General features: G+C 35.6%; 1 protein-coding gene and 1 pseudogene across 2 annotated transcripts; both read right to left on the reverse strand.

Annotated features, from left to right (window-relative positions):
* Positions 1 to 1675: 1675 nt before the first annotated feature.
* On the reverse strand, positions 1676 to 23813 carry LOC126720844 (ATP phosphoribosyltransferase 2, chloroplastic-like). 2 transcript variants are annotated; one of them, XM_050423664.1, is made up of 11 exons: positions 23450 to 23813; positions 23288 to 23347; positions 22064 to 22177; positions 20758 to 20823; positions 20535 to 20642; positions 20353 to 20436; positions 17569 to 17670; positions 17313 to 17426; positions 17157 to 17237; positions 16690 to 16809; positions 1676 to 2161 (listed from the first exon to the last, which is right to left on the reverse strand). In XM_050423664.1, exons 1-11 carry the CDS (start codon positions 23663 to 23665, stop codon positions 2111 to 2113), a joined length of 1116 nt encoding a protein of 371 aa, XP_050279621.1. In that variant the 5' UTR covers positions 23666 to 23813; the 3' UTR covers positions 1676 to 2110. The 2 variants fall into 2 exon arrangements, with proteins under 2 accessions (XP_050279621.1, XP_050279620.1); XM_050423663.1 differs by lacking the exon at positions 1676 to 2161 and adding an exon at positions 15625 to 15912 and having other exon boundaries at positions 23450 to 23808.
* LOC126720843 (heat shock factor protein HSF30-like) lies at positions 3666 to 12125 on the reverse strand (annotated as a pseudogene).
* Positions 23814 to 23887: the final 74 nt, after the last annotated feature.

Here is a 23887-nt window from a genome sequence, read left to right on the forward strand (position 1 = left end):
TCTTCTCTCTCTCTCTCTCTCTCTCTATATATATATATATACATATAATCGTTTTAGAAGCAATAACGATACTCTCTATTTCTTGTATTTCTTGATGAAGTTGTTTTATAAATTACAAGGATTCTGACATGTGATAGTGTGATAGCTTTAAAAGACTCAAAATGGTTGGCTTGGTAACACTTGGATTCTTGTAATGGTCAAGGCATACCTCCTTCTAAAACGACATAGTTGAGGTCACTTTCTTGATGTTTGCAAGAATCTAATTATAGTGAGCAAAAGAAACCCAGATTCTTGGTGCATTATAAAATGTCACTTTTCCCATTAATAAAGTGTTTTTTAACCCTTAAGTTTTTTTAATAACCATCTTAGTGGATGTGGTGTCGCCTTTTGGAGTTAGTGGCTTGCCTTAGGAAAAGACACAGTTTGGTGTGAGTTGAATCTTTGAAGAGATGAGGATGGCTTGAGATTGTAGGGGCCATAAAGTAAGGCTAGGTTGAATGAGGAATATCTAATGGTTTAAGTGGGGAGATGATTCTCTAGTCTCAGCGGGTATATATTTACAACATAGATAGGCTTGTATTATACATTGATGGTTTAGTCTTTTTTGGTTTGATATCAAACTAAGCACCCAGGTTATCATAGCTATACAAAAATTACAGTAGTAGAGCTACTTATAAGAAAACTTTTTCAATGGATAATGCCATGGTTCTCCTCTCTTTGATGCGTGGATTGATTTGCAAACCTTAAGACGTGATTGTGCTTTGTGGTTTCAGCTAACTCTACTCTACTATCCCGTAATCCGAAAGAACCATTAGGCAACAGATTAGTGTTCACATTCTAGTGAAGGAACCAGATCCAAGCACTCTTTAGAAACTTTTAGAGAGCTTATGATCCATCATTACAAATTTTTGCTAACTAATCCATTGTTAAATTGTATTATTTATATAAGATTGATGCAGTTGGATTAGTCTAAAAATTGGTTTTTGGTTCAACTTGTGGATTTAAAGAGAAGTATTCAGTTTTTATAAGCTTGTTGATAGGTAAGTAATCTTATCTTGGCTAGTTTTATTTGCTTCAAAAACAAAGTTCTATTTATTAAATACTCTTTTGTATTTCATTAAAAAAAAATTATTTAGCTAATTTTGCAGCATAGATTTAAAGAAAAGAATTATAATTTCTTCCTTATTGAAATATTATAGTTGTATTAAACCCAATTGGATTTTTAGACAGTTCCTATTTCCTCAAACTTGGATTAGGAATGTGTAAATTTGTCAAAAGAACCCATATTTGAAGGAAATATAAGTCTAAACTCTGATTTTGTTGTATATGATTTTTGGATTTGAACTAAAATGAAACTGGATAAATTTGATAAATTTATTGTACATGTTGACTATGTTATGGACCCAGTTAAAGGGGGGCCATATGATATACATTGTCTCAGAAACTAGTTTCTTTAAGGGCGTATCATGGGCAGGCATGTGATTCTAAGCCTAATCATGAAGATATATTGTGACCATTGTCATAAAAATTGTTAAGAATCTAATTAAATATGGTTATCATTTCAAGTCCAATGAAAATTTTGAACTCATTACAAATTATAATTTTTGAAAAAAAGAAAAAGAAAATATATATATATATATATATGTATATATCAAAAGAAATATTGCACTTTATAGTCACAATAATTTAATCTAACAAATTAATCATAGACCAATATTGCAAGACCAATGTTGTACATTTGAGCATGTTATTGTAGTTATGTAGTTGTATCAATGTTATTGCATTTCCTCTCCTTCCCATCCTAATTTTTAAAACATCAAAACAAGAGAAATGGCTAATTATTCCCCTCCTCCTTAATTTTAAAAACATCCAAACAAGGTGGAAGATAACCCTTCCCTTATACCCTCCTCTCCCTCCAAACTTCCAAACATAGCATTAGGATTAAAGAAAAAGCTGCCCGAGAAATATGCTCCTCTGCCTTCTAGCTGGGATGAGCGCAAAAAACACTTCAACATTGATACAACTAACATAACTGCACTAACATGCTCAACGCATTTGCTACAATGGACTAAAGTCCAAGTTTTCCGAGAAGCTTGCGCCATCTTGGAGTCTATGCATCAAAAATGTAGGTTAACAGAGAAAGAACTCCACTGCCTCCAACCTGCATCAGCCAATATCCAAACAATTAAGTTTGCAGGTGGATTTCTGGTCGGGAAAACTCAATTCAATGTGGAACCACATACAAAAATCCCTAGCGAGATGAGAGATGCCAGAAACTAGTGTCCTTGTCTTTTGACATATATTATATAGTTCAACACAAAAGTTGGGTACAGCGATTTCTTATGAGTTAGAATCTACATGTTAAGACTCAAAACCCAATAACTGGTGCTACATAAACTGGACAAACCTGCATGTCATAGCAGGTTAAGTTGAACCATCCTGTTTAAAAACAAGCTGGTTTCAATTGTAACGGTCAAGACATTTGTTTCATATGAAATACCTAGCTTGTCCATACATTAAAAGATCTTATCAATCCTAGGGGGGGAGAGGTCCATCAATCCAACCAAACAGGCCTGATGTGCATGTTTTAGTTCAGTCTGCTGCAATCCATAATCACTAGAAGTTTAGAACTGAAGCTCTAGCAAAATGTCATCCTACCCTGCTTCACTACAGTCTTCACCAAGGAGATGTCTCTTCTACTATACAGAAGAGATTAAGAGAACCTTTTTCTCTATTCAATTCTTTTATAATTTACTAATTCCTTTATTTTATTAGTTCCATATTTTTAAACTTCATAGGTCCAGATTGAACACCTAGCTCTTTCTGTCATTCATGACTACTTGTGACAAAACCCATAGGACCCATCCTAGTCTCCTTCACTATCCCAAAAAACAAAAGGCTTTTTTTTTTATAACAAAGAATGATATGATCTCTAGACTATTTCTCTAGTCTCCTTCATTATCCCATAGGGCCCATCCTAGTCTCCTTCATTAATGTAGCTACTGGTAAGTACAAGATTTACAGAATTTAAAGATTAATTTATCATTTAATCCCAAAAATAAATAAAACAGAATTGAACATAATCTAACTACATACATAAGGCATTACTATCCAACTAAACTACTCAGAAGTTACACCAGATAAAGTTTCAGTAGAGCACAAGAAATGGTACCTGAACAGTTTTGGCCAGATGGTAATCCACACAGCCATAGAAAGGGAAAAACAAGAAAGGCATCATAGGAGAAGGTTTCTTATACATCATATATGTTTTTTTTTTTTCCTTTCTATAGTGTATGGATCCCACAGCCTCTTACAATCTGTAACACACTATGGAAAATGCATATATCTAAGCCAATAAATAATTATTGCAGAGACAGAAACAAGACCAAACTTTCCTGTCCATTAGTTGCAGAAAGCTAAACCAGCTTGCATACAGATACCTCTTAGTTCACAGGGTATCCAGGCCACAGTCAACCCAAAAATAAAAATGTGTTTGTTTTTGTAGTGCTTATTCTAATGAGTTATGAGTCTAAACTTACCAAGAAGAATATAAATCCTTAATTGCAGCTGGGCCAAATACGCACAGACCTTATAGCCATTATGCACCAAGCAATGAGCTGAAACACATTGTAACTCTGTAAGAGAAACTGAGAAAGCCATATTAGTCAGCCAGCAAAAATAGAGACTACATTCAGAAACCAAGAACAGCTCATTAACAACATAAATAATAGTAATGCAAGCCATATAACAAACTAGTAACAAGAAGTCCATATCTACATCCGAGGAGAAAAATGACAAAAAACGTTTTGAGTACTTTCTGTACATAGCTAACATCTGCATGGATGAAGTTTCTATGCATAGCTGATATCTACATATACAAATTAATGAATTGGAACTTCCCAGCCACGATAGTTTAGCAAGGTATCAAACATGCATATATACAGCAGAGACTGTAGCTGTAGCTTGGGAATGAGTCAATGCTTAATGCCCTCCTTCTACAAATTTCCATTGGCTAGACTGCCTGCAAAATGCAGAATATAAACAACAAATCATAAGCCTGTGAACTGATTCAAAGCACACTAGAAGGTATTATAAAACGGGCAAGCCTTAAGTATAGTTCCTTAGATGCTATACCTTATGTTTCCCAACTAAATTCAATCACATGACTACTAATGCAACAAAAATTCAACCACATGGTTACTGATGCAACAAAAACAATGTTACCTTTTTCAAAGAACAATGACAATTGAATTCAATCATGTGGTTCATTGGTCAATATAACCTTGTGATTGAATTCTATTGGGAACCTGAAGTACAGAACCTAAAAAACTGTTCCTAAGTTTCGCTGGAAAAATATATGGACGATTAAATTATCATTAAAGGATACAGAAGAGCAAAATGTGTTGGCCTCTTTGCAACTCTCACCATCCCTTTTATGAGGCTATACATGAGTAGAGTTGCAGAGACCAACACAAACATACAAAAATACCACAACATCATCATCTCATATATGGGGTTGGTCACGGCATCGACCTGAGATAACCATTTGATCGAGGAGGTCTTGGGAAATCATCACCCCAGTCGTCAGGTTCTGCGACCAAATCCTCCACTTCCACATCAATTTCCAACTTATCACCAACCACAGCTTCTTCTTCCGGATTTTCAGGGATTAGATCTTCATTCAATAGTTCTTCCCATATGGTCTCATTGACAGAATCCAAATTGGCACCACTTCTTGTGGGTACTGAACTTGCAATGGGGTCATTGATATCACTGCTTGATTCATTGTCCAAGGCAGCTGAGAAAAATGTTTCCATAGTTGCCGTTTCTTCTTGATCTTGGCTTGTAAAGTCCACAACTTGGTTACTGCCTGCCAACACAGACACGTCTTCTTCTTGCAAATTCTCCACACTTGGGCTTGCAGTAAGTCTACGCTTTCGTCCAATTTCAACACCCTGGTAGTCCTCTTCTTTGAGCACTCATCTGACTAAATTGCTGGATAAAGGATGGATTATTGAGTGCTTTAGCAAGAAAATTCATTAACTGTTGCTGTTTCCTCTCAGTGGTCTGTAACCTATCCTCCATTGAAATCATTTGTTCCCTTGAATTCTGTTGTTGCTGCCTCAACTTCACAATTTCGGCCATTAGCAAGCCTCGATCTCTCTTTAATATCTCAAGCTCACCTTCTAACCCATATTGTCCCAATTCAACACAAGCTCCTCCTCCTCCTTGTTGCGTACCCTGTGTGACATGTCTTCTTCTTTTGATGGTCTTTAATAGATGCTTTTGCCCTGCCAGAAACCCTTCATTTGCGAATTCCCATCGATCTGGATCAACCTTTCTGAAACCATATGTATTGAGCTGGTGAACGAAGCTTGAGAAATTACTGTGCTTGAAGTGGCGAGGAAGAAGGGTGGTGGAGTGAGTTAGTGTTGGAACCTAAAAAAGTGAGAATGATTGAGACTTTTGAGTGTTTGACATGGTTGCTATATTCTTATTTTCCTTCTTGTCTGTTTCGTACAGAGTGGGGGGGGGGGGGGGGGGGGGGGGGAGAGGTGAACCTTTCAAAAGCTAGCTAATTCTGTAAAATTAGCTATAAGAGAAAGGCTAAACACTAGTCTATGATTAAATATTAACTAGAGTAGCAAATGTTTTAGCTCTGTTTAATCATAGGCTAAACACTAGTCTATATTGATAGAGAGCTAAAACATTTGCTACTCTAGTATCATCTTTTTATCCAAAAGGCTAAACACTAGTCTAATGGGAAAATATCAATCCATGCCACAGAATGACACACAAGCCTGAGCCGAAGAACTAACATTTTCCTCATAACATCGTAAAGAGAGATGGGAAAACCAGCATACGTAACACTACAAATAATTAATATTACATATATATAATAAAATGGACTTACCAAAAAATATAGATAATAAAATGGCTCACCGCTCTCAGTTGTTGTACAGGTCATGGTATGTCATGTTCTTCTTCTAGGGCTGCATTTTATTTAAATTTAGTTTTATGTTGGTTACACACTTCACTGGCAAGTTTCTGCAAACATGAGGGGTAGTGTGGAGGAAGTGGCCAAGAGAATACTGAGTCAGCCAGCATTATCTGGACTGCAGGTGTGCTTTGGAATAAAATCAATCACTTTTCTTCTCCCAACTAAGTTTCCCACAATCATGCACACCTGCAGTCCAGATAATGCCGGCTGACCAACAACCCTCAAAACATGCCTCCAATCTTTCAAGAATCTCGTGTTATGTCCAATGCATCTTTCCTCTGGATCAATGCTTTCCGACTTGCAACAAGAACAGCCTGAAGAATGTTGTATGACAAGATGTGATAAAGACAATGCAAAATTAACTATCACAAAAGCAGTTGCCTGAAGTCCCTCTTTTAATAGCATTCTAGAAACTACAAAATCTGATGCTTGGCAAGGTCCAAGATAGCTAACTGGTTTTCCAACACAATTCCACCTTCAATTTCTTTCAAGTTGTTTTCTTTCAGTGTTGTTCACAAGGTCTACAATTGCATCAGCTATGCCCATCTGAATTTACAGTAAAGACAAGTAGTCTATATAAAACTCAAGTGGAGATAGCATGTATTTATTAAGCAGTCAGCTACACTTGATAACACCATTATCCAATACAAAATTTCCAATTAAACTAGTGGCATCATTATCCAAACCATGAACGTCTTAAACCAAAAGGCAACATATTCCACGGGAAATATTATGCAACAAAATGAATTATTTTATTCATATTTTAATTGCTTTACATACAGAACTGTCACCCAAGACCCACAACTTTCCTTTAGAAGCCATTGCGTACAGCTCTATGTTATGACAACTTTGACCAATTGGACATTTGAAGTGCTAAATCTTATTAAGGCAACTACTGCAAAAAGAGCTGTAACGTGACAACAGACTGAACAAAACAAAACTGAACCATATACGATCATCCGTGTCGTTTGTTATCTTAGGATTCTTAATTTAGGACATATTTATCAACATTTTAGTGAGCATTATGCTCATCACCTACAAACACCAAAAGGGAGAATGAAGGGTAAAGAGGAAAAGGGTCATCTTTTTTTTTTTGGATAGGTAATAGAAGCTTTATTGAAAAGAGTGCTTTGTGTTCATGATAGTGAACAAAATGTGCTTGAAGGGTCATCGTTTTTTCTTTCTCTGTGGAGAAGTGGAGAGAATTCAAGGGAAGACAAGCAATGTGTCCAATGAAAATCAATTATTTCAAGGTTTCTTACAAGTTTTAATTTATTTTATAATAAAACTAACAGAAGTCAAAGTAGAAAAGTAGCCAAGCTTGGTCACGCGGGCTTGTGACCCAATCTGGGGTGCATTATGGTGGGTTTGAAGAGTTACCAGTCAAAAGCAAAACAAAACCTTAAAAAATATATATAAAAAAAAAAAAAAAAAAAAAAAAAAAAAAGGTGGAAAGTAGCATCTAAATTGCACTTTACAACTGTATCCTTTCGTATGAATTAAGGTCAGCTATACATTGACTTCAAACCCCTTGAAATAACCTGTGAAGCCAACAATATGGATTCCTCTGTTGGAGACTGCCTTCCCCTCTGCATAGCTCATTTAGTTGTGTTTTCAGTGAATGAGCTCAGCTATTTCTATTTCAGTTTTCAAACCCATCTTAGCTTCTATTTCTATTTTAGTTGTTCTTCTATCCATTTTTTATTCATTCTCTCAATTTCTTTCTGTGCCTTTTTATGAACTAGACCAACTTCCCCCCACCCTCCCACCCCCACCAAAAAAAAAAAAACCATACTAGCTTATTTATAGTTTCCATTCTTATCATCTTTCAAAAAATTACGTCTCTAAGCAGTGGAGGAAAATGAAAAGAGATTGTCCAGTGCTGTATACAGAACTGACAATCAAACAATTTATCTCATCAACCACTAATCTGGTAAAACAGTAAAGAATATAAATAATTAGATAACCAAAATAAACAATCTTCTTTAAAAGGGAAAAGAATATTAAGAATATGTTAATAACAAATAAACTGACTAACAGGGTGATCAATATTCTGGATCAAAAGAAATTCTAAGCCTCTTCCCCGAGAACAACATGCATTGTGCTAATATATGATGAGGGACTAGATCAACTATCTCAATGGACAGCAACAATTCAGTTGTAAATTGAGGAAAAAGAGAATAACAAAATGAAAGAAAGAAATCTGCAAATCATAGAGAAAGAATGCATTTCTCACCGCAGGAGCTGCCTCCAGTGCTCCATCAGCAGTTGAAAAAGTCACATACTGACTAACAGGGTGATCAATATTCTTTAAAAGGGAAAAGAATATTAAGAATATGTTAATAACAAATAAACTGACTAACAGGGTGATCAATATTCTTTAAAAGGGAAAAGAATATTAAGAATATGTTAATAACAAATAAACTGACTAACAGGGTGATCAATATTCTGGATCAAAAGAAATTCTAAGCCTCTTCCCCGAGAACAACATGCATTGTGCTAATATATGATGAGGGACTAGATCAACTATCTCAATGGACAGCAACAATTCAGTTGTAAATTGAGGAAAAAGAGAATAACAAAATGAAAGAAAGAAATCTGCAAATCATAGAGAAAGAATGCATTTCTCACCGCAGGAGCTGCCTCCAGTGCTCCATCAGCAGTTGAAAAAGTCACATACTTTAGTCCATTTTCTTTCATAAATTTAGGACCTAGCTGTGCAGAAGGATAGGGCCAAAACTGAAAATGTTACAAAAATAAAAAAAATAAACTGAACTTTTCATAAAATAATAAAACGAAACACAGATCATACGTAGGTGAATCCAGTAGCAACTCGCAGAGGCTTTTCAGCAGTCCATTGAGGCATTTGTGCTAGCTCTTTTAGAGAATTTATGTTTTCAAAAATCCCATATTTGGTAATCTGAAAGGATAAAGGATATACCAAGATTGTTATGATCAATGATATACCAAGATTATTAACAGTAAAATTTATGAGATAAGCAGTGAGTTTCAGTTGGTTGTCTGCAAGAACAACTTACAGCCAGTAATAAATGGCAGTCCCCATACTCAAAAGCATCGTGAACAAGAATAAGATCTTCATTCCCCTGACAGCAGGAACAAAAATGACGAATTTTTAATAGTAATGCACTTCCTCATACCAATCCTTGATAAGAACAAAAGGTTTTTTTTTTTTTTTTTTTTTTAAAGTAAGTAATAGAATTTCATTAAAAAAAAAAGGAGCAAATAAAGCACTGTCCTAGTACACAATGTACACAAGAAACAAGGAAATTTTGCAAGTTCAATTTTATAACAAGTCCATGATCAGGTGCTAATTGCAACTCTTCCCTTTGATAAAAGTATCATTCCCTTTACTAAAGTCCACCTCTATGAGTATGGCAGAGCATCTATCAGCCAATTACTGGATGCCATTGCATTCATATGTCTGTAACCCCCAATATGGAGGGTCTTGGAAGCACTCTGCCTATTTTCCAAGGTGTAAACTATGTGCACAAGTTTCTATTGAGGTAATGACAAAGGGAAGAATGCTTAACATAATTAGAGTGTTCATTGGATGCATGTGTGTGTGTTTAAGAGATTGAATTCTTCCCTGAAACAAATCTTACAATTTTGATCTGGGTTCTAAGCCATGCTTGAGGATCTAAACCCTTTTTTTATGAATGAGAAATTTTTATTTCAAGGAAATACATCAGATCAGTACAAAGACACTATAGAAGCACAGCTGGAACAGCCAGCAACACAGAAAAAACAGAGTAACAAATAGCAGAGAGCAAAAGAAAGTGACAAAGGTTGCTTGAGTATCTAACCTTATGGGCATTTTGAATTACTCCAGTTAGTAACATTGAGTAATCAACTTAATAGGCATTCTAAATAACTTTAGTAACATTGAGTATCCAATCTTAATGATTTATAGATCATTGATACTGAAGATGTCATAAACTAGGTTAGGATCAAACATCCAATACAAACCTAAAGTTCAATTTTTTATTTATTTAATATATATATACACACACACTTGTGCACGCTCCACAAGCATTTGCCTCATCAAAGTAAAGGATACTTTTTCAAACATATGGCCTTCAAACTAACCACAGAGAGACAGAGAGAGTGAGGCAGAGAGAGAGAGTTCTAAATGCATAGCACAAGAAAGTAGGGTTGGTGTAATGGTAGGAAAATTACCCTTAAGGCAGAAAGGGGAAGGCATTTCAGTTTTTACTTTTCAACTTATAAAGCAAAATATTGTCACTATGCCCATATATATGTAAACATCAAAAGAACACCCAGGGACCCAATTACCCAAATAATGAACCAGAAACAATTCATAACTTAATGCTTACCTGGCCATATTCACTGACTGTATCAAAACCCACAATACCAAGCTCTAGATCTCCAGGTAACAATTTTAGAACAATGTCTTTTGGGCGCTGAAACCAAACTTATATATGTAAACATCAAAAGAACACCCAGGGACCCAATTACCCAAATAATGAACCAGAAACAATTCATAACTTAATGCTTACCTGGCCATATTCACTGACTGTATCAAAACCCACAATACCAAGCTCTAGATCTCCAGGTAACAATTTTAGAACAATGTCTTTTGGGCGCTGAAACCAAACTTCCAAATTGGCAAGCTGCAGAACACATGGGTATTAAAAATATTGGCTACAGAATGTACTTAGGATTAAACTATTTATATTATTGGTCAGTCACACAGGCATCCAATGGGCTTGAACCCAGGAAGTGCCATCATAGCTGATTGACTTATGAATTATTGGAGTACACAATAACAAAAACATGCGACAATTTTTTTAAGAGCTACCTATACATGTCTTTTCCATTGTTAACTTTTCAGGCAACTCATACAAAATAATTCAAGCAATATGACACATGCCCCACTGTACTTGCCCAAAGACGCTAGTTCATATTACTGCATTGGGCAGCATTATATTCTGAGCTAACATCTAAGAATCTTTCATACATAGATTAATTTTTTCTTAGGTCATTTATTTATAAACTAAACCAAACACACTAAACATGGCTAAAGTTGGGCATGACTCAAGTCAGGTTAATTGAGTCCAATGACAGTGGTAATGAGACTATTGCTGCATGTTGTAAAAAGGAAGGGAAAATCAACTGGGAATGCAATCACAGCATTCTTTACTTAAACAAGTGTCAGACTCAAAACCAGTTGCTTATAAAGTATCAGTTAGAACAAATGACTGAACGAGTAAAATCAATCTCAGCATTCCTTCAGAATTATCACTGATTCCTGATTTTCAACAACAAAATGTCATTTCTAAGGCCAAAAAACTAAATTTGATCGCGTTTAGTCCCTAGCAAACTAAATTTGATTGCTTTTAGTCTCTAAAAATACTTATAGTTATCGATTTTAGACCCTAAAAATCATAAACTAATCATTTTTAGTCCCTAACAAGCTTAAAGTAATAGCTTTTAGTCCCTAACAAGCTTAATATGATTGTTTTTAGTCCCCAAGATTGCTTTGACTCACTCATAAACTCGAAATGATCAATTTTTGGTCCCTAGAAAACTAAAATCGCTCATGCACAAAACTTTAGGGACCAACAATGTATTTAAGCCTATTTCTAATTCTCACAAATGCAATTCACAAAAAACAACGAAACGCTTTCGCATACCTGAGGAATTTGCGCAACGTATTGTCGTGGATTCACTTGCTTCACAGACAATCGACAATCCTTTCACACAAAAAAGACAAAAGTTATAAGAAATTTCAATGCAATACAATTTTCTCGGGAACCAAACAGAGAGGAAAAAAAAAAAAAAAAGCAATGCGTACTTTGAGAAGATCTAAAGTAACAGAGGTCATGCGGCCTTTGCTAGGGAGGCCGAAACGGATCTCGGTTCGTTCGGGGACCCGAGCGTCGAGCACCGGTCCGTTCACCAGCGCCACGTGGGACTGCTGCGACGGAGCGCAGCACACCAAAACGGTGCGTTTGAAGGGCAATGAAGGCGTTGAGGCTGAGAGGCATGGCTGGAGCAAATATATGAGAGAAATGATCTGCCGCTTTTCTCGAAAAATATATGAGAAAGAGGATTTGTATTTTTTTTTTTTTTTTTTTGAGAAAGAGAAAGAGGATTTGTTGAAGCTAGTGTTTGGCTTACATTTACTACTTTATATATTCTTTTTATTTTAAGAGTTATTCTATGGTTCCTCGTGTTTTTTTAGTGGCTATGGTACCCAACCAAATCTTGACCATTAAATTTAAAGGTTTTTAATCTTTACCGTTTATTTAATTTAAGTAGATATCAGTTATTAACTCTATTTTGTAATTATATTTGGACATATTGTTCCTTGTACTTGTTGTTTGGGTCTTAACTTATATAATACTATTGTTTTGTGTAAAGGATTAAATTTTATAAATATTGTATTTTAATAGATTCACATTTTGCAGCTTCTTGTCAATTTGCTTGTAGTAGAATATTGCTAGCAACCTTTGCTTTGATGTGAGTAAAAACTAAGGGCACTGTCGAATGTGACAAAAGTAGCTTGTCATTAGTAGGACCAGTCATTAATGTTAATTTGCTAGACAAGTCATTGGTGTTATTAATTTTCCATTTGATTCTCTATATTAATTGATATTGCACAGTTCAGTAGGCTGAATACTCCGGCTTCAGTGGGCTACTAGCGATTGTAAAAGGCCTACAATGATGAATACACAATCAAAAGGGGACCGGACTGGACCGGCCAAACACCCTCCGATGGCTAAGTTAGTTTCTCACAAGAAATGGAATTCCAACTTTATCGGATGTAAAATCTCAGAAAACACACCCTTACCTTGATTTGATTCAGACCGGTCCTTATATAGATAACCTTGGAGCGGTTCACTTTAGTAACTTCCCCAAGATTGGTGGAAATCGGTGAGTCCGGACGTAACTTCCTTAACGGCTACAAAAGTTACAACCGCTAATGGAAGTTAAATATTTGAGGAGTTTATGGCGATAATCATGGGTTTGGTAACCGTTCTAAGACACTGAGAATTTCCTAAGTGTTGCACGTTCGTCTATCCATTTCATGGACGATTTGGTCGTTCTTGGATGTCTTATCATCGTCCATGGATGACTTCATTATCGTCCATGGACATCCTTCTCATCCATGGGTGACTTCTGATCCTGCTTGCTCTCTGGGTCCTGAACGAGACCTTTGGATGAATAGGAGATAACTAATTTTTCGCTATTCCATTATTAATTTTCCAGATTAGTGATGCTATTGCTTAATTCTAATTAGCTTTTCATAAGTAGGAGTTGACCTCATGAAATGGTCGTCTCTTTCATGCAAACTTTTTTTGGGATATAAGCATCCAACCTAAACCCATAGCTATTTTATCCTTATAATTGAAAAATTATCAATTATCTAATTATAGTTGATAATTAGATTGCAGTCCATGTAAAAACTAAAAAGATAACATCTAGAATGCATATGCACATATAATTGAAGTCCATGTAACAAGATCAAGCTCTAAAACAGAGCTGAAACACTAATATGCACCCACAATCATTTACATTATTCTTTCAGATGGTAAGAAACCTCTCAAAGGTTAATTATATCCCTTTTTTAAGTATGTTGTTGTTTACTTGATTTTTTTTTTTTTTAATAATAAACTTATTATATATGATTTTGAACTTGATATTATCAGTTTGAGGTAGATAAGCTAAAGTTATCGAGTAATTATAGTTATTTAAATAATAACTAAATATCTAAGGCTCTATGCAAAGAGATATGCTCTTACAAACATCATTGTTTTTTTAAAGCACTAATAGTTATACCATTCAAATACATATGTGATGCAATGCAGGGGCACAACCAACAACTTTTACAAAGCCAGGACAGCACACAATACCCCAAATTAACACACAACTTTGTTTAGGATGGACCTTTTCATTTTGCTGCTACCTGCCATTTTGTTTCTAATAAGTTGCGGGTTTAATTTGTTATTTTTTGAATTGTTAGGGTTTAATACTTTTGAAACTATAAATTTTAATTTGTTGCATTTCTAGTTACTGGATTTAAAATATAACTATTTAATCATTTTTTTTTCTTTCTATATATATATATATATTGATTATAGAGAGCCCAAGACCAGAACTGAAGCATGCGGATCTGCAAGGCACGGTGGCGAAGCTTTACGATCCCAAATGACCTCGTCAAAGACAGGCCAGCCTAAGAAAGTTTGGAGCCTAAGGTGAAAATTTTATATGGGGCCTTTTTATATGTATACATTAATTAAATAAAATTATATAATACTAATTAAATTAAGACTAATTTGATGTAAATATAGAAATTGATGAATAATACTAACTAAACTAAGGTTAATTTCATATAGAGGATTGAATACCATAGTTGAACCATAACTTTAAACAAAAAAGAACTAAAAAAAATATATTATTTTTTTAAAAAGAAACTACCTTTAACTTGGATATATGACTATGCATAGTTAAGTACAGTTGTAAAATAAATTTTAATTTTATATATTTTTTTTAAGAGAAAGAGATAGATATTATTTGATGTGTGGTTTTGTAGTGACAATTGTGTTTTATCGTTAGGATATGAAGTACTATTTCAAACCCATGTTCATGGTCAACCAGTTGATGTTGATTTTCAGGGTTTTCCATTGTGGGGTGAAGAATATGTTGAGACAAACTTGGCTTCTTGCAATGGCTTGGTATGTATTGAATTATATAAAATAGGCGCAAACGCACATCTGAATATTTGGTTTGGAACCCATCTACCTAATGTTACAAAAACATACCAAGACCAACATCAACACCTGATTCAAAGTCTTGTTGGTTTTGGCTATGATTATTCCACTGATAGTAAGGCCCTACCAGATTTTCCCTTTTGATATAAAAAGGATTGAGATCTTTTCATTCAAGACCTTTACCTGGAAGACAATTCTGGTGGATGTGGACAATATTTGTAACTACAGTGTTCCATTGATCCCAAAGACTACCTCTGCAATGGGGCAATTTATTGGAGTGCTAGGAAATATGTGAAGCCGTCATTCATTTATTTTGACTTGGCAGAGGAGATATTTCATGAGCTGCCATGACCCGAATCTGTTTTGTATTGTATAAGAGACGGATCATCAGGAAAACAATTCTATACATCAGGTTTATGGGAGTTGGGGACTTTTGGAGAACACCTATGTCTATCTATGTGCACTGGCAAATTTCGCAAAAACTTGTGCGTTCAGCTATGGGTGATGAAGGAATCTTGGACTAGATTGGCGACCATTCCATATTTGGGCACTTGTTTGAGGCCTATGTGCGCGTCAAAGAATGGTGAAAAGGGTTGGAATGAGTTTAGAATGCTATTACAAATTGATAGAATACAATTTGACAGATTACACCTATACAGGTTATTATATGATCCCAAGCCAAAAATGGAGGCAGCTACATATGTGGAAAGCCTTTATCTGCAAATGATCGGCTTGATGTGGGAGTGAGAATAATTACGATAAAACAGCAACCCATCATGTCCACAAGTGAGCTATAACAACCAAATAAACTACAACTAGTACTATGCCCGTGCAACATACATTACAGATCAATAAACAAAATATATGTAAACTATAAAAAATAAGTCAATCATAAAAATATATAAAATAAGAGAAAAATATTGATTGAAAAATTCATGACTAAAGTACATCGTGTATGATCAAGTCTGCCTTCTAGCTGGGATGAGCACAAAAACCTCTTCAACATTGATGCAAACAACATAGCTGCAAAAACATGCTCAACACATTTACTACAATGGACTAAAGTCCAAGTTTTCTGAGAAGCTCGCGCCATCTTGGAGTCTCTTCATCAAAAATGTAGGTCAAAGGAGAAACAAGAACTCCACTGCCTCCAACCTGCATCAGCCAATATCCAAACAATTAAGTTTGCAGGTGGATTTCTGGTCGGGGAAACTCAATTCAATGTGGAACCAGATACAAAAATCCCTAGAGAGATGAGAGATGCCAGAAAATAGTGTCCTTGTTTTTTAACATATATTATATAGTTCAATACAAAAGATGGGCATAGAGATTTCTTATGAGTTTGAAATCTACACGTTAAGACGCAAAACTCAGTAACTGGTGCTACATAAACTGGACAAACCTGCATGACATACCAGGTTAAGTTGAACCAACCTGTTTAAAAACAAACTGGTTTCAATTGTAAAGGTCAAGACATTTGTTTCTTATGAAATACCTAGCTTGTCCATACATTAAAAGATCTTATCAATTCTAGGGGGGAGAGGTGAACCTTTCAAAAGCTGGTTAATTCTGTAAAATTATCCATCAGAGATAGAGCAGATACCTCACAGAGCTAAAACATTTGCTACTCTAGTATCATCTTTTAATCCAAAAGGCTAAACACTAGTCTAATGGGAAAATATCAATCCAAGCCACAGAATGACACACAAGCCTGAGCCAAAGAACTAACATTTTCCTCATGACATGTAAGGAGAGACGGAAAAACAAGCATACGTAACATTACAAATAATTAATATTACATATAGATTGTTAGAATTATGGTTAAGTGATTAAACTCACCATTTCCTAATAGCTTAAGCTTTTGGGACAGTCGGTAATTTAACATAGATAATAAAATGGACTTATAAAAAAAAAGATAATAAAAAGGCTCACCGCTCTCAGTTGTTGTACAGACTTGTACAGTGCCTTTTTGGGTACACATATGACTATGGCAAAGTAATCCGAGGCTACCTTCCCATCACGTTTACGAAATACTGGACTTACAGTAGGTCCCTGCACAAATATAATGGATTAAGAAAAGCTCCTGAAATTCAGGAATGGTGATTAAAAATCCAAATCATGATTTGTGATTCACTCATCCAAATATGAAAACTAAAAATGGGAAACCTTGAGGGCGATTGAGGGCTTTGCTTCTTACTTTCTTTTGGAAATTTTAGATCTTAGATTTTTTTTTTATTTTTTTTTTTATGTGTTCTTAGATTTCTTTGTGCCTCTCTTTATACTTCCAGTGTACTAGGGCTAGAGCCTTTCCATTTAAATTTTTTTTATTACTTATAAAAAACCATTGTGGGAAACTTAGTTGGGAGAAGAAAAGTGATTGATTTTATTCCAAAGCACACCTGTAGTCCAGATAATGATGGCTGACTCAGTATTCTCTCAGCCACTTCCTCCGCACTACTTCCCCTCATGTTTGCAGTAACCTGCCAGTTAAGTGTGTAAGCAACATAAAACTAAATTTAAATAAAATGCAGCCCCAGCAGAAGAACATGACATACCGTGAACTGACCAACAGCCCTCAAATGTGCCTCCAATCTTTCAAGAATCTCATGTGTTATGTCCAATGCACCTTTCCTTTGGATCAATGCTCTCCGGCTTGCAACAAGAACAGCCTGAAGAATGTTGTAAGACAAGATGTGATAAAGACAACATGCAAAATTAACTGTGCACAAAAGTAGTTGCCTGAAGTCCCTCTTTTAATAGCATTCTAGAAACTACAAAATCTGATGCTTGACAAGGTCCAAGATAGCTAACCTGGCTTTCCAACACAATTCCGCCTTCAATTTCTTTCAAGTTGTTTTCTTTCAGTGTTGTTCCACTACTCACAAGGTCCAAAATTGCATCAGCTATGCCCATCTGAAACAGTAAAGACAAGTAGTCTATATAAAATTCATGTGGAGATAGCATGTATTTATTAAGCAGTCAGCTACACTTGATAACACCACTATCCAATACAAAATTTCCATTTTAACTAGTAACGTCATTATCCAAACCATGAACGTCTTAAACCAAAAGGCAACATATTCCACAGGAAATATAATGTAACAAAATGAATTATTTTATTCATATTTTAATTGTTTTACATACAGAACTGTCACCCAAGACCCGCAACTTTCCTTCAGAAGCCATTGCGTACAGCTCCATGTTATGACAACTTCAACCAATTGGATATTTGAAGTGCTGAATCTTATTAAGGCAAATACTGCAGAAAGAGCTATAACATGACAACAGAATGAACAAAACAAAACTGAACCATATATGATCATCTGTGTTGTTTGTTATCCACAGCTCGTCGAAGCATTCAGGATTTTTTAGGACATATTTATCAACATTTTAGTGAGCATTATGCTCATCACCTAAAAACAACAAAAGAAAGAATGATGGATAAAGAGGAAAAGGGTCATCGTTTTTTTTTTTTTGGATTGGTAATAAATGCTTTATTGAGAAGAGTACATCATGTTCACAATAGTGAACAAAATGTACTTGAAGGGTCATCGTTTTTTCTTTCTCTGTGGAGAAGAAGTGGAGAGAATTCAAGGAAAGACAAGTAAGGTGTCCAATGAAAATCGATTATTTCAAGGTTTCTTACCATTTTTATTTTATTTTATTTTATTATAAAACTAACAGAAGTCAAAGTAGAAAAGTAGCCAAGCTCGGTCACGCAGGCTTGTGATCTAGTTTGGGGTGCATTATGGTGGGTTTGAAGAGTTACCAATCAAAAACAAAACAAAACCAAAAAAAGAAGTGTAAAGTAGCATCTAAATTGCACCATACAACTGTATCCTTTCATATGAATTAAGGTCAGCTATGCATTCACTCCACACCCCTCCTCAAAAGGAAAAAAGCCATATTTTCCTTTTAAGAAACCTGTGAAGCCAACAATTTGGACTCCTTGGTTGGAGACTGCCTTCCCCGCTGCATAGCTCACTTAGTAGTGTTTTCACTGAATGAGCTCGGCTATTTCTATTTCAGTCTTCAAATCCATCTTAGAGCACTTGCAGCAGTGGAGCTAAATAGCTATTTTAGCTCCACCAAAACACCAGAATACATGCTGCAGCAGTGGAGGCATACCTAAATTTTTTTAGCTTCTTGCTACAATGCACATCCATAAATAAATGTGCACTGTAGCAAGAAGCTAAAAAAAATAATAATATTTTATTAAATTTATCTCTCTTCTCTCATTAAATTTTTCTCTTTTTCTTTCTTTATCTCTCTCTCTCTCCTGCTTCTCTTCTTTCTTTTGTTTTTTCCTTCTCATTTTTTTCCTCTAGCGCCTCCCTCATCTCCTCTTTGCTTCGCCGGTGAGCTCGCCGACCGCGGTGGTGCTCAGGTCAATCGGTCTTCAGTTCTGGTGACTGCAGGTCGAGTAGTTTTGGCAGGCACAGGTTGAGTGGTTCTGGCGAGCCGAGACCCCATCCCCCCAAGCCCCATCGTCGTTCTGTTACCCAAGCCCCATCGCTGCTGAGTTTGTGCTAGATTTGTGTATGTGTGCTGAGTTTGTGTTTGTGTTTGTGCTCGATTTGTGTTTGTGTTTGTGTTTGTGCTGGGTTTGTGCCGTGGGTGTGGTCTGATTGGATTGTGACCTGTGGATCAGTGGGTTTCGTGGACGTGGGTTGGTGGATTGTGGCCTGTGGGTTGGTGGTGGTGGGTTGTTGATCCATGGGTTGCTGTGGTGTGTTGGTGTGATTTTTGCCGTGGTGTGATTGTTGCTGTGGTGTGGTGGTTTGCTTGCTATGTATCAGAGAAGAAAGAGATGAAGAGGAAGAGAGAGAAAAAGATAGAGATGATGATACTATATATGATGAATATTTTATTGTGATGTTTATATTATTTTATTGTGTTGAAAGCTAAAATAGATCCACTGCTGTAGGATGTTTTGTAAAATGAATCGGTAAAATAGATAAAATAACTTTTTATGGTGCCAAATAACTAAAAAAAGCTCCACTGCTGTAGATGCTCTTAGCTTCTATTTCTATTTTAGTTGTGCTTCTATCCATTTTTTATTCATTCTCTCAATTTCTTGCTGTGCCTTTTTATGAACTAGACCAACCTCCCCCCACCCCTCCATCCCCACCAAAAAAAAAAAAAAACCATACTGGCTTATTTATGGTTTCCATTCTTATCATCTCTCAAAAAAATTATGTCTCTAAGCAAGGGGGGAAAATGAAAAGAGATTGTCCAGTGCTGTATACAGAACTGACAATCAAACAAATAATCTCATCAACCATTATTCTGGTAAAACAGTAGAGAATATAAATAATTAGATAACCAAAATAAACAATCTTCTTTAAAAGGGAAAAGAATATTAAGAATATGTTAATAACAAATAAACTGACTAGCAGGGTGATCAATATTCTGGATCAAAAGAAATTCTAAGCCTCTTCCCCGAGAACAACATGCATTGTGCTAATATATGAGAAGGGACTAGATCAACTATCTCAATGGACAGCAACAATTCAGTTCTAAATTGAGGAAAATGAAAATAGAAAAAAGAAACAAAGAAATATGCAAATCATAGAGAAAGAATGCATTTCTCACCGCAGGAGCTGCCTCCAGTGCTCCATCAGCAGTTGAAAAAGTCACATTCTTTAGTCCATTTTCTTTCATAAATTTAGGACCTAGCTGTGCAGAAGGATAGGGCCAAAACTGAAAATGTTACCAAAAAAAAAAAAAAAAAACTGAACTTTTCATAATATAATAAAATGAAACACAGATCATACGTAGGTGAATCCAGTAGCGACTCGCAGAGGCTTTTCAGCGGTCCATTGAGGCATTTTTGCCAGCTCTTTTAGAGAATTTATGTTCTCAAAAATCCCATATTTGGGAATCTGAAAGGGCAAAGGATATACCAAGATTGTTATGATCGGTGATATACCAAGATTATTAACAGTAAAATTTATGAGATAAGCAGTAAGTTTCAGTTGGCTATCTGCTCGAACTTACAGCCAGTGATAAATGACAATCCCCATACTCAAGAGCATCATGAACAAGAATAAGATCTTCATTCCCCTGACAGCAGGAACAAAAATGATGAACTTTTAATGGTAATGCACTTCCTCATACCAATCCTTGATAAGAAAACAAGGACTTTTTTTTTTTTTTTTTTTTAATAAGAAATAGAATTTCATTAAAAAAAAAGGAGCAAAAATAAAAGCACTATCCTAGTACACAGGGTATACACAAGAAACAAGGAAATTTTGCTAGTTAAATTTCATAACGAGTCCATGATCTGCTGCTAATTGCAACTCTTCCCTTTGATAAAAGTATCAGACCCTTTACTAACAATCCACCTCTATGAGTATAGCAGAGCATCTACCAGCTAATTACAGGATGCCATTGCATTTATGTGTCTGTAACCCCCAATATGGAGGGTCTTGGAAGCATTCTGCCTATTTTCCAAGGTGTAAACTACGTGCACAAGTTTCTATTGAGGTAATGACAAAGGGAGGAATGCTTCACATAATTGGAGTGTTCATTGGATGCATGTGTGTGTGTTTAATAGATTAAATTCTTCCCTGAAACAAATCTTACAATTTTGCTCTGGCTTCTAAGCCATGCTTGAGTATCTAACCCCCATTTTTCTATGAATAAGCAAATTTTTATTTCAAGGAAATACATCAGATCAGTACAAAGACACTATAGAAGCACAGCTGGAACAGCCAGAAACACAGAAAAAACACAGTAACAAATAGCAGAGAGCAAAAGAAAGTGACAAAGCATGCTTGAGTATCTAACCTTATATGGCCATTTTGAATTACTCCAGTTAGTAGCATTGAGTACTCAACTTAATAGGCATTCTAAATAACTTTAGTAACATTGAGTATCCAATCTTAATGATTTATAGATCATTGATTCTGAAGGTGTCATAAACTAGGTTAGTATCAAACATCCAATACAGACCTAAAGTTCAGTTTTTTTATTTAATATATATACGCACACACTTGTGCACACTCTACAAGCATTTTCCTCATCAAAGTAAAGGATACTTTTTCAAATGTATGGCCTTCAAACTAACAACAGAGAGAGAGAGAGAGAGAGAGAGAGAGAGTGAGTGACAAACATCTAAATGAATATACTGGTAGGAAAATTACTCTTAAGGAAGAAAGGGGAAGGCATTTCAGGTTTTACTTTTCAACTTATAAAGCAAAATATTGTCACTATGCCCATATATATGTAAACATCAAAAGAACACCCAGGGACCCAATTACCCAAATAATGAACCAGAAACAGTTCATAACTTAATGCTTACCTGGCCATATTCACTGACTGTATCAAAACCCACAATACCAAGGTCTAGATCTCCAGAGACCAATTTCCGAACAATGTCTTTTGGCCGCTGAAACCAAACTTCCAAATTGGCAAGCTGCAAAACACATGGGTATTAAAAAATTTGGCCACAGAATGTATCTAGGATTAACTATTTATATTATTCGTCAGTCACACAGGCATCCAATGGGCTTGAACCCAGGAAGTGCCATTATAATTGATTGACCTATGAATTATTGGGGCACACAATAGCACAAACATGCAACAATTTTTTAAAAAACTTCCTATACATGTCTTTTCCATTGTTAGCTTTTCAAGCAATATGACACATACCCCACTGGACATGCCCAAAGACGCTAGGTCATATTACTGCATTGGGCAACATTATATTCTGAGCAAACATCTAAGAATCTTTCATATATAGATTATTTTTTTTCTTAGTTCATTTATTAATAAACTAAACCAAACACACTAAACATGGCTAAAGTTGGGCATGACTCAAGTCAGGTTAATTGAGTCAAATGACACTAGTAATGAGATTGCTACTGCTTGTCGTTAAAAAGAAGGGAAAATCAACTGGGAATGCAATCTAAGCATTCTTTACTTTAACAAGTGTCAGACTCAAAGCCAGTTGCTTATAAAGTATCAGTTAGAACAAAAGAGGAAAATCAATCTCAGCATTCCTTCAGAATTATCACACTGATTCCTGATTTTCCACAACAAAATGTCATTTCTAAGGCCAAAAAACTAAATTTGATCACGTTTAGTCCCTAGCAAACTAAATTTGATTGCTTTTAGTCTCCAAAAAAACTTATAGTTATCGATTTTAGTCCCTAAAAAACATAAAGTAATCAGTTTTAGTCCCTAACAAGCTTAATGTAATAGCTTTTAGTCCCTAGCAAGCTTAAAATGATTGTTTTTAGTCCCCAAAAAAACTTAAATAGATTGCTTTTAGTCCCTCATAAACTTGAAATGATCAATTTTTGGTCCCTAACAAACTTAAAAGTAATTATTTTTAGTCCCTAATAAACTTGAAATTATCAATTTTAGTCCCTAGAAAACTAAAAACGCTCGTGCACAAAACTTTAGGGACCAACAATGTATTTAAGCCTATTTCTAATTCTTTTGAGACAATTTGGCATCCATTTCATCATACCTAATTCTCACAAATGCAATTCACAAAAATAAACGAAACGCTTTCGCATACCTGAGGAATTTGCGCAACGTATTGTCGTGGATTCACTTGCTTCACAGACAATTGACAATCCTTTCACAAAAACAAAACAAAAGTTATAAGAAATTTCAATGCAATGCAATTTTCTCAGGAACCAAACAGAGAGGAAAAGAAAAAAAAAAGGACAATGCGTACTTTTAGAAGATCGAGAGTATCGGAGGCCATGCGACCTTTGCTAGGGAGGCCGAATCGGATTTCGGTTCGCTCGGGGACCCGAGCGTCGAGCACCGGTCCGTTCACCAGCGCCACGTGGGACTGCTGCGACGAAGCGCAGCACACCAAAACGGTGCGTTTGAAGGGGAATGAAGGCATTGAGCCTGAGAGGCATGGCTGGAGCATCGACATAGACATTGCTTTTTCGGTTTGCTAAAGCTCGAGCTGTGTGTGTGAGAGTGTTTGAGAGAGAGAGAGAGAGAGAAATGATTGAAACGCCGCCGCTTTTTAGAGTAAAAATAGGCAAAAATAAATGAGAGAAGGATTTTTTTTAGGTATATATTGTGATTCTGTGAACCTGTGATGTGTGGGGTTTGGATTCATTGACACTACAAAAGTACCATCTCAAGATATCACACG

Source organism: Quercus robur, chromosome 4 (genome assembly GCF_932294415.1).
Source record: "Quercus robur chromosome 4, dhQueRobu3.1, whole genome shotgun sequence".
Taxonomy (NCBI): domain Eukaryota; kingdom Viridiplantae; phylum Streptophyta; class Magnoliopsida; order Fagales; family Fagaceae; genus Quercus; species Quercus robur.